Consider the following 11,992-nt stretch of genomic DNA (forward strand, 5'->3'; position numbering starts at 1 on the left):
TGCGCCCTGTCTCACTGCGCCCTGGCTGTGTCTCACTGCTGCAGTTCGTCTTTGTTCCACGAGTGTGTCGAACTCCGTTTTTTGTGGATTAATGCCTGTTTTTTGCATTTGGATCTGTTTGCTTATCATTATTGTACTTCTGGTTCTCCATACTTACATCCTGCCTCTGCCTGTCTCACATTCGGGTCCTATTTTCTATAAGTTCTCCGTTCGGTCATAGTCACTGGTCCAGGCTTCCCCAGTTGGATCTGAAGGAAATGAAGTCGTGCAACGGTTTGATGAGCACAGGGAAGTGTCTGACTTGCATACTGTACATTTCTAACATAAAACTCAACATTTCATTCACGTTGCTGGCAGGTAGACACCCTCTATCAGTTGTACAACACACAGGGACGATAGCTAAGTTTAAAGGACCAAAATGAGCTCATCACTGCAGGAAAAACAGTAAAGTGTATTTAATGAGGATCTGAACATATAATCAGATTCAGACCTGAGCTGTCTGCTCTCTCCCGTTTGTCTGACCTTTCTACGAGGACACGCTGAGATAAGAAACCAGGTTTAAACCATCAGATTACTGCGGAGAGTCGACTGTAACTCGGTTATCTAAGTTCATGTGAACTCACGCTGACAACAGAAGAGTAGTTTGTCTTGTAACTTTAATTTATTAAAGTTCTGCCGTTCCCAGAGTAAGGAGTTACTGTCGGAAACCATTCGTGTTCAAACTCTCAGTGTCTGAACATTCTCAGTGCTTTTATTAGTAATAAATAATAAAATAAAAATATATTATAGTTATTTCAATTAGCAGTAATATATCAATATTAATATAACTGTATATATTACACTACAGTATAAATAAAATATAGCACAAATAGGCCAAATTACAAAATACTAGTAAAAATACAGTAAAATACTGTTTTATAGTGATACAGTTTTATATACTGTAAACTGGATTACAGTACAGGTACAGTAGTTTATTGTAAATCAAAATACAGCAACTCGCTGCCAATAACTTCGTGTAAATATACAAAGAAATCATTTACAATGAGTTAATTAAGGGTTTTCAAAATAAAGTGTTTTTCAAATAAAATGAATGGACAAACGAAGTGCTCTCTCTGTGAATGGTAAATTACAGATAAACTGAGTTTATTTTAGCTGATTATTGTTTCACTCGTAGAAATACATTAATTTTACATGATTAAAATATTTTTTGGCTTTTATAAAATCTTGTGGATTTTTTTGTCTTTTTAATGTATGATTAAAGATATTTACAGTGTAAAACAATTACCTATAAATACAGGTGAACTATAATCATTAATCACTTACATTTACAGCAGAGTGCTGGTCTATTGGATTGTATTATTTTAATGGAATGTTGTTTATGAATGTAATAAAAAGTCATTATCTGTAAATTACAGTAAATTATTGCTGTTTACACAATAAAAGACTGTATTTGGACAGTTTACCAATGCTTATACACTGATACCAACAACATTTATTACAACTTCCATAATTATACAAAGATATGTATGAATTTAATAACTAATCCATTAAAGTTACACAACTAATACTTTTTACTGCTAATTGTCACAAACTTGAATTTTAAGGTTTAATCTATTAAATAAACAGTAAATATATTATATATAATATTTGTATAGATTTGCAAATGTATTTTAATCTTTTTATGTAAGTCATTTTAAGCAGTAATTTTATGATTATTTACAGTTACAGAGCTTTGGTGTAAATTCACAGAATATTTTTTGTTATTTTATTAATATTTTATCTATTTTAAAATACAGAAACAATCTGTAAAATACATTTACAGATAATTTGGTAAATTATGGATAAATTGAGTTTATTTTAGCTCATGCGTTCAGTCTCAGCCTCTAAACACTCTGAGAAAAGATTTTAGTACAAGTGGAAGGTAATCAATGATATTGATCTCACCAGTATGAACTCTATATGTTGCGAGCAGTTTTGTACTTTTATTGCCTTTGAGCAGAGATCCGCTGTATTCGTGACCTTCCGGTGATATCTAACCTTCCACAGTTAAAGAACTGAACTGAGGTCCGTTTATAGACTTCTTCCTCTTTACATCTCGTGTAATCGGAGCCGGTGGTGCGGAGGATATCTTTACTGGCCGATATCTGTAACTTCCTGCTCTGGAGAACATTACTGATGGCCGGTCAGCGGGAGCCGGATGCCGCAGCCTCGCTCTGCCGGGGGTTAATCAGATGAGCTGGAGTGCTGCTGATGGGATAATGGAGGGAGGCGATGAAGTGATTGGTGGTGGTGGAGGGGGAGGTACGAGGGCTTCTTCCTGAGCCAGCAGAAATGGGTTCCTGTGAGGGTGTAGGAGGTTATCTGCTGCTGTGTGATCAGGATCAAATCTGAGCTCAGTCACTGAAATGTTTGTAGCTCAAGAAGAAAACGTCAAGTTTCAGCTGCTGTGGAGCAAATTATCTTCGAAAATGTACGTTTTACATCCTAAATGAGAAAAATGGAAAAAACACTGAGATCTTTAATTTAAAACCAATGTTTAACTGTTTTTATCTCATCTGTCTTATACGAGTCTCCTGTCCTCCAGTTTCTGTCCAACAGTGACAGGAGGTCATTTTGAGGTATTTTCAGGTATTCTTCATGGTGTTTAATGTTCTCAGAGTGTGAAGTGAGTGACACGAGGCGAATATTCATTCGTATTTGGCCGTTTGGCTGGTCGGCCATTATGGACAATGTGAGACGTGTGTGTGTATAAATGAGATAAACCCAGAATGAAAGAATCAAATGAACATAGTTAAGAACATAATGTGGTAATTATTCCGAACATAATCAGATGTTGCATGCAATAAAAGGATGTAATGAATGAAGTGACACTGGGTCGAAATAATCTGTTATTCTAATTGAATTAACACTCGTTCATCGTTTGGCTGTTGGTTGCATCCATTCTGATACGGACAGGAAACATTTCTGTGCAATTATAAAATGTAAATCAGATATAATCTGTCAGAGAGGCTGCAAAGGGTTTTATTGAACCTCACATTCATCCCTCCTTCAGCAGGACATTATGACGAGTCACCCTGCCTCAGACAATGAGGGGCAGTGGGGTTGTTTGGACTCACTGATCCTCTATCAGACTGAGGTCTGTCCAAGGTTACACTGTAAAAAACTGAAAAAACTGTAATAATCCAGCAGCTGGAGCACTAAAAGAGTAAAAGAACAGAAAATAACTGATTTGTAAAAATATCTATAAAACATCACTGATAAAAACTATATTTTGACAGTTTGCCAATGCTTATACACTGAGAAACAACATTTATTCAACGGTTTTGTTGTGAAAACCTTTCGGTCAATTAACAAACAAATCCATACATCCATTACAGGACACATTTATTTTTACTGTTAATTGTCACTAATTTTAGAAATGTATTAACAGCATTAACTTGAATTTAACAGTCTATTTAACTAATCTATTAAATAAACAGTAAAGTGAAAGAATTATAGATTTGCTAAATGTATTTTGATGGTTTTATGTTAAAAAAAGGAAATTATTTTTAAATAAGCAGTAATTTTACGATTTATAGATTTTTCACATTATTTAACATTAGACATGTAAATCCACAGGCTATTTCTGTAACTGTATTAATATTTCCATGGAATCAGAAATACAGAAATCTGTAAAATAAACGTACAGATTGTTTTTACAGCCTCCGAGCATCAGAAACTGGACTCCATGCCGATGTCTGCAGTACCAGATGGATTGTAATTGCATTTTTCTGTCAGTTTGATCTTGGATCTATAATATCCTGTAACACAGAGTTTCCCAAACTTTATTTCTGGGGATCCACTTATAACCATGTCGACACAGTTCACAGTCAGAAGAGCACATTTCTGCATAAATAAATGAAAGTTCCTGAACATTACTGCTGTTTCTGTATCACCTCACATGTTCTTGAACAGGTAAAGCAGCCATTTTGAAGAGAAATACGTTTGATTATAACACAACTTCATCATCAGTTAAACAATAAACACATTTTAAATACTTCATTTAAGTTAACAGGGTTTCGCTTTTTTAGACAGTAGTAAAAAAAGCCCTTTTTTTCCAAAAGATGTCGTGAAATCAGACATTTTAGGCTGCAATAATCCCACCGTAAATGACTGACAGACTCATTGTTCTTTGACCTCTGACCTCTGCAGACTTCCTGTCCCGCCCCCCCACAATGAGTGACATCTACGAGTCAGCGGCCAACTCTCTGGGGTTGTTCAGCAGTCCCTGCCTCACCAAGGTGGAGCTGATGCTCACCTGCAAAGGGATCTCGGACCGAGACGCTCTTTCCAAACCTGACCCCTGCGTCATCCTCAAGATGCAGTCCCACGGACAGTGGATGGAGGTAGGTCGCCATGGCAACTGCACTGATGGAAACATGGCTCGACAGCGCTCCTATCGAGCAGCCTCAACGGCATGTTTAACCTATGAGTATCAAAAGTGGTGCACATCAGATCATGTTCAGACGTACAAAAAAGCCTCCTGGAGTCATATCCGCAGATTCCCTCTAGTGGTCAAGTTGTTAGTACAAAACATTACAATGCAAGAAGTGGCTCCCCCTGGAGATCAAGCTAGAATGATCTTAGTTCAATTATCAACACATAGATGAGAAACTGAGCACACTTACTCTCAATTTATTCCTGCCCTAATGAGGTAAATCCAGAAGAAAGACATCTTAATACTGGTTTCTCTTATTATTCAATGTGTTTATATATCATGTACCAGTATTTGCTGCAAGCACAAATGTCATTTTGTGTATTATAGTGACTTCTTTCATATTGTTTGTGATGTGTGGTGTCTACTACTTACTTACACTGTAAGATGACAAAGTTGGTTTGAACTATAAAGTCTTGTGTAAAGTCAAGCACCCATTACAAACTGAGAATTTTTTTCGCTCAACCCCGCAGCCGTGGAAAAAACACTCATTGGCTCACGGGTGTTCCTTGTGGAAACTCAGTGGATTCACCATCTCAAACCATTGTATGTCAGCCGTGACAGCTTTGGGGACTCAACAACAAGATCATTTGGCTGAGGTCCGTGCATTTGCAGCAATAGAGAGTTCATTCATTTGTCGGCTGTGGCTCCGAGGTAGAGCGGGTCGTCCACTAATCGGAAGATACTGAACCCCAAATTGCTCCCTGCTGTGTCATCAGTGTGTGAATGTGTGTGAAAGGGCGAATGTGGCATGTAGTGTAAAAGTGCTTTGAGTGGTCGGAGGAGTAGAAAGGCCATTTACCATTTAAGTGTCAAATTTGAAGTAGTTATGAGTCTTGATTGATTTGTCTATAAATGCAATATGCTGAATGGGGAGATCCTTACAGATGGACTGTTCATTATTGAGCCAAGCAGAATTGAGATTATTTGTCCAGTGTCGAATATGCTGAAGAGGAAGTAGTGGTAAAAATTTGGTACATCGAGTCCACCATATTGTTTCGGTTTTTAGAGTGTGGTTAATTTGATCCTGGGCCTTTTGCCTCTACAGTAAAATTGCTGAATTTAGAGAGGAGAACAAGCCCAGGGGAGGATTAAGAGGAGTCATGGCAAATAATTATTAAAATAATATATAATATAATAAATAAAATTGTTTTTGGTAGAATTTTCATTTTCACACTGAAAATATGGCCAATTAAAGAGAGTGGGAGATTGTTCCATCTAACCAGGTCTTCTCTGATGCTGTGTAGTAACGGGGTAAAGTTTTGTTTAAATGTGTCTAACCAGAAACCTTGCTGAAGTTATCAATCAGATTGTGGACTGACTGAGAGAGGTTGAGAGATTTGTTATATATAACAAGATTTCATCGGCAAATAGGCTGATGTAATGGTGGTGTGATTTGGTTTTAATCCCTAAAATGCTGTCATTCTGTTTTAGGACTGATGCGAGTGGTTCTATGGGCATCCTTGTCTAGTGCCTCTGTTGATTGGTTTCTACAGATGCTGAGGGTGTATTATAATAATAATAATGATAATACATTTTATTTAAAAAGCGCTTTTCTGAGTTATATAGAATTTTAATCCAACTAGAGAAGTAGGGGCTGAAGCCAAAGTGGTTTAAGGAGGTGAAGAGAAAGGGCCACCTTACCCTGTCAAACGCCTTTTCGGCATCTAAAGTTAGAATTATGGCAGGCTTTTTAATCTTTGTGTCTGTTCTGGTTTTATATAGATGAATTATGTTGCATTATCTGTTTTCTGAGGAATGTCTCCCTTTGATAAAACCCAGTCTGACCTGGGTCTATAAGTGATGAAAATACATATTCCAGTCTTATTGCCAAAGCTTTGCAAGTCATTTTTACATAGGTGTTTATTAAACCTAAAGGGTGGTAGTTGGAGCAGTATGTAGTGTAATTAAGGCAGTCTTCATATGGTAGGGAATTTTGAAACTAAAGAGAATTTCTGGGATCATATTGTAAAATAAGAGTGCAAGAGATGACCAGAATTGTTTATAAAATTCTATTAGGTATTTTGTTTGTGAAATATGCTATTATTTTACCTCTTAGGACTACTTCTCCCAGAGAGTGCTTGTGGTTGTGTCAAGGGTGTTGTTGGTTTGTAGAAAGAATGCCCATTTCTTTTTTTAAAATATGTGATGTGACGGATTCTAATGCTCTGGGCGTAAGTGAGTTATAGATCAGAAAATTGTTGTCGTGCCTCCAAATATCCGTCAGTCCACAAGATGAGGAGTGGGATGGTTTATGCGATGATGAGGTAGAGGAGCGATCAAGCTCTGTGTTTAATATTGAGTTAAAATCACACTGGCGCATGACGCGGCCGCAGCGCACCCAGACACTCCAAGTGCAAGGACCCGATTATCGCTGCATGCAGCTTTAATTTTAATCTGAATTTTAAAAATTATACAATTTGAACAGTTTAATCTATTAAATAAACAGTTAATATCTGGGGAAAAAAATATAGATTTACAAATGTACTTCTTTTAATGTGAAAAAAGGACATTTTCTCGAATCACATTATGACACATTATTTTACATGAGACATGTAAATTCACAGGCTATTTCTGTAATTGTATTAATATTTCCATGTTTTTAAAAAATACAGAAAAAAGTGAAATAAAGTAATAGTTTTACAGTGTAGTGAAGAAGAGGTAGAAAGACTCACTGCAGACATAAAAACTGCAGTTTGACTTTAATTTAAGGAGAAATCCAAGATAAAAATCTGAATTTTCCTTTTTAAAATTCAAATTCAGTCAGATAATTATTTCCAATGTTAAATCGAGCCTTTATCCTCTCACACATCATCTGTTTACTTCACCGACAGCAATAATACGAGTGAAAACACAGCTGATCCTCAGGCTTTCCCCTCTTCCTCCCTCCGCTCTCTCTGTTATTATCAGCCATCTGGAGATGAACTGTCTGGAAGCTGCTCAGGTTCATTATCGGCATGACAGCTGATGAAGGAGCAAAGTGACATAATTCTCTGCTGGCGTCTGTTTGTTTCAAAGATCTGAAGCCTTCAGGAGGAAACGAGTCCAAACGCCCAGCGAGTGTCCTCCAACCTGCTCTGATTGAATCATGATGGTGGTTAACACACTGCCAATACACTGCTAAACACTTCTTCTTCTGCAGTGGTTAAAGAGCAGCCACAGGGGAAACAATCAGTCCCTTTAATGGCTGCAATTTAGGAAAAGTTCACACAAATTACAAACACAAATTTAACAGCTAAAAACAGAATGAACTTGCTAGGGATTGATGTGGAATAGCTTGCTAGTTAAACAGTGTTTTCAATTTAAGATGTATATTATCTTTTGACAATTTGTAAAACAAGTTGTTTTATTAACATAGATTAGCCTAGCATAGCATATCTAAGTACAGGAAAGGAGGAAGTTGAAGGTTTCAGACCTTTTTCTCAGTTAAAAAAGAGCCTGCATTTTAATACAAGTGTTTCGTTTTTTCACATCATTATCTCTCTTTCTTCATGCAAATTAGGACCAAATTAGAAAAGATTTGCCCTGAGGAATAAACGAGTAAACAGTTGATATCTGTGTTAACAGTCTGTCCGCTCATCAGAGGAAACACAGCAATCACCACCTCTGAATGAGGATGCCACAATAAAACCTCATCCGCCTCCTCATTAGCTGCTGTGAGATATTGTCACATCAAAGAGGTTCTCCTCCTCTTCCTCGGGGGAAACACTGATCTTTTAATATCAGCAGATTCTCACCAACTCTCAGCTTTTTAGTGTCTTTTAGCTCCTAGTTTTGGTTTTACAGCACTTTTACTGTCTTTTACTGCCCGCTCAGCCCCAAACAGCAGACACACACAGTTAGAAACTAGCTGACGAAGAAAGTGGAACATTTAGCATCTAAAGAGACAGATATTTTTCTCAGGAGTTGGTGGAGACCAAACGGGAGGAAAAAGAGCAGTAAATATCGGAACCCAACAGGACTCTAAATGAATGATAATATTGCAAGTGATTTCTAACAAATTAGCCAATACAACTTTATAAGGTGATAAAATGTCTATCAATTAATGCTTTAGGTATCTAGCTGAAGTAGAACCTGCCACTTGTGTTTACTGTCACTTCAGTTGAACATTATATGGATGTAAATGTGTCATTAGCAAGTATCCTGATGTTAGAAACTACATGTAGGAGATCCCAAAGAATCATTAATAAGCAAGCTGATAATTAATTACATGTAGTCATCATCACAAATGCATTGTGGGAATGGGAATCATTTGGTGTTGTGTGTAGGGCAGAGAGGAGAAAAGAAAACACAGAGAGGGAGCATTAAATGAATGTTCAGCCGAGCTAACATGCCCGCTGACTTTATTTTCTGCTGGCCGAAGCAGAAAGACGCCGCTCAGTGTTTTTTTTTTTTTTTTTTGATGTTTGATTAATTATTTTGGTGCCAATCCATTTCTGCTTCCCTCCATATTTAATTAAAATATCATTTTAAAACATAATTAAGTTTTTAATCCGACTGCAAGTGAGTCTCCAGCAAAGCAAAGAAGACTCCTCTTGCTCTCTTTTTCTTCCTCTGTCTCACTCTATCGGCAAATTGGAAGCTGCCTGCAGGCTCCTCACACGTGCACGCAAGGACACACACACACACACACACACACACAGGTAAGCAGCATACTTTAGTTGCTAGAGGTAAAAATTTTGTGATTTCTTTTATAATATGTGTCTACCCTTCCTGACCTGGCCTGTACTGGATCTGTGTTTTTGTGTTTGTGCGTGTGTGCATGTGTGTGTGCGTGTGTGTGTAAACACCCAGCGTGCGGCCCGGCGGCTGCTGATGGCCGAGCTAATTATGCATGAAATCAAATATGATTTAAAAAACAACTTCACAAAAAATTCTTTCAGTGCTACGGCACAAACACACACACACTCAGCAGGAGAGAGAGGCAGATGATGGCGACGATTGAGTGTGTGTTTTTGTTCAGATCTACGAGTGTTAGCGTGTGTGTGTCTCGGTCTGAGTGTGTGCGTAGGTGGGAGAAAGGGAAGTGTAGCAACAACAAAAAAGCTGTGTGCCTTCTTGTTTTAATAGAAAGAGGTTGAAGTGCCGCCACTCTGGACTTTTCCTGGAAGACATTACCGCAAACTGCAGGAGCTAAGAGAGGACTTTCCTGCACTGCTGCGGACTGTCAGACAGTTTAAACTTGGTGGGATGCGCACTGATTGGCTACTATGACTCACTTACTCACGGACAAATTAGCTTAAAACAACTACTGCCTACTGACCTACTGCAGCTTCAACGCATCAGTGATATAATTTACTGTATAGTGTATAAGGGGAATTCTGTATGAGGTACATGCTAGTACACGCTGCTGATGATTGCTTGTACTTAAAGAGTAACTTGACAGCAGGCTGAAATTGACACCTAGCATCATTTAGGGGTGTGGCCAGCAGTGGGTTTGTTTCATCTGTAACCACACCCAACAGTGATGTCACAGGGTCCCACAGTACACCTGTACATCACAGCAGCAAGGTGAGAAGTTAAACCAATGGAGGTCAGCGAAAACAAGATTTTCAACGTCTGCTCTGATCTTCTTTATATATTCAAACCACATCATTCTGATGTGACAACGATGATATGATGATGTTGTAGCTTTATCAAACGTGACACTTCTGTTTTCTCTGAAAAACAAAAAAAAAAAATAGCTTACGCCTGGCTGAGTTTAGATCATTAAAAATACAGCGGGCTCCTGCAGAATCAAATTACCTTGAGCCGATTCAAAGGCCTCTCATATCCATCACTGTTCACTGTGTGGTCTCCAAAACAAGCAAATTAGATGTGGCGTTTATTTACGTGGCGGGTGGTGGAGGGGAATTAAGATTTTGGGGGGTACATTACAGGTAATTAAGGTCCATTCTGTGTAATTATCAGCTATTAGATGTAATTTGACGGCAAGCGTCTGGGACTAAAATTAATGCATGACGTGACAGAGAGAGGAGAGAGAGTATATGGTCCTCCAGTTTATTTGTTCTACTTCCCTCTCCAAATCCACCTCCTTAAACTCCTCCTCCTCCTGCCCCCCTCCCCTCTACCTCCTCCTTCCTCTTCTACCGCCTCCTCCTCCTCCTGCCTGGGCTTTCCACTCCGTTCAAGGACACCATTCCAGTTATTTTCAATATCAAAGATGGAACATAAATCAAAACTAACGCGTGACACAGCGACTACTCAGCCTCTACTGACTGATACAGAGGGAGATGGTGGAGAGCGAGGCAGGGAGGAACAGGAGAAGAATGGGGGAGAGGGAGGTAAAAATGAAGGAAGGGATGGAGAGAGAGAGGAAAGGTAGGGGAGGATATTGACTGAGAGAAGTGAGGAAAAACACATTTCTCTGTAATTATCCTAAAACAAGTGAAATAATTTTGACGGTGCAGCAACATTATTTAGATTCTAAAACAAATCAACTTGTTTCAGGAACTTTCAAAGAATGAATGAAGACTAAGTCACTCAGGGAGATCGCTTAACTAGATTGAAGAAAAATTTAACTAAATTCTGGCAAATTCATGAACATTTGTTTTGGAAACAGGTTGAAATGATCCAACTGGTAGATTATTTTACTTGTTTTTAGAAAAATGCAACTTGATAATGTTCTTTTAGGTAGTGCACGGATGGAGAGGAGGGGTGAGGTGAAGGAAAAGGAGGAGACAGAGAGAAGGAGGTAGGAAAGAGGGAAGAGACACTGAAAACAAGGGAGACATGGATAGGAGGAGGAAAACAAAAAACAAAAAAATCCAAAAAAGAAAGGGAAAAGAAAGAATAAAAGACTGAAAAATAAAGATAAATGGGAGAGAAAGAAAGACCCAGCCTCAGTCTTTCTGACAGAAATGCTTTATGGCTGTTGGCATCTGCCACAGTGTGCCACCATCGCCCCCGAGGGTCTTCTTCACTGGATTATTATGGTTGCCACAGTGACAACGGCACACACAGGCTCCGGGGGGAATAAAAAAAATAAAATAAACAGGCCCAAATTAGCGGGGGGGGGCGTTAGCTCGCCCCCCCCGTTAGCTCGCTCCTCAGCCGGGAACAGATTCTGATCTTTTTACAGCCTCGTTAGTCGGGATGGAAACCCTGTTCGACCAGTGAGATCGCTCGGCTGGAATTAGCAGCTGCTGTAATGACTCCTGAGAGGGCGTTCGTCACGGAGCCGACGGGCACAAAACAACGACGTCCTCATGGTCCCGATAAAGAAGGTCCTCAAGGGTGGGATGAATTTCATTGGACAATTCGAAACACATTTGGGTAACGTTGTAAAATGAAATCATCATGTACATGTAAAGAAATATTTCCGAGAGATCTTTCTGGGTTTTAACCCGACTGTCATGTTTGATAACTAAATCACAGAGAAGTTTGGAAGTTTGGTGAATTTGGCAAACTAGTGTTTAATTAACCAACAGTTATACTAAAACTCAAGTCAGAGCAGTTACAGAGTAGCTCCACACATTAACACCAGCTGTCCAAACAGCCCAGGGGTCTCATTTATAA

At 38.7% G+C, this 11,992-nt stretch overlaps 2 protein-coding genes across 2 annotated transcripts in view; both read left to right on the top strand.

Moving 5' to 3' along the window:
- Positions 1 to 11,992, top strand: part of LOC118336472 — a 744,338-nt gene that overhangs the window by 261,048 nt on the left and 471,298 nt on the right. The gene's annotated exons all lie outside the window — the stretch shown is intronic.
- Positions 4,199 to 11,992, top strand: part of LOC118336549 (copine-4-like) — a 32,593-nt gene continuing 24,799 nt past the window's right edge. The window contains exon 1 of the mRNA XM_035673217.1: positions 4,199 to 4,385. Coding sequence (XP_035529110.1) covers positions 4,215 to 4,385 — 171 coding nt within the window. The 5' untranslated portion in view covers positions 4,199 to 4,214. The remainder of the gene's footprint in view (positions 4,386 to 11,992) is intronic.

Source organism: Morone saxatilis, unplaced genomic scaffold (assembly GCF_004916995.1).
Source record: "Morone saxatilis isolate NCDOM2014 unplaced genomic scaffold, NCSU_SB_2.0 Contig24, whole genome shotgun sequence".
NCBI classification, from domain to species: Eukaryota; Metazoa; Chordata; class Actinopteri; family Moronidae; genus Morone; species Morone saxatilis.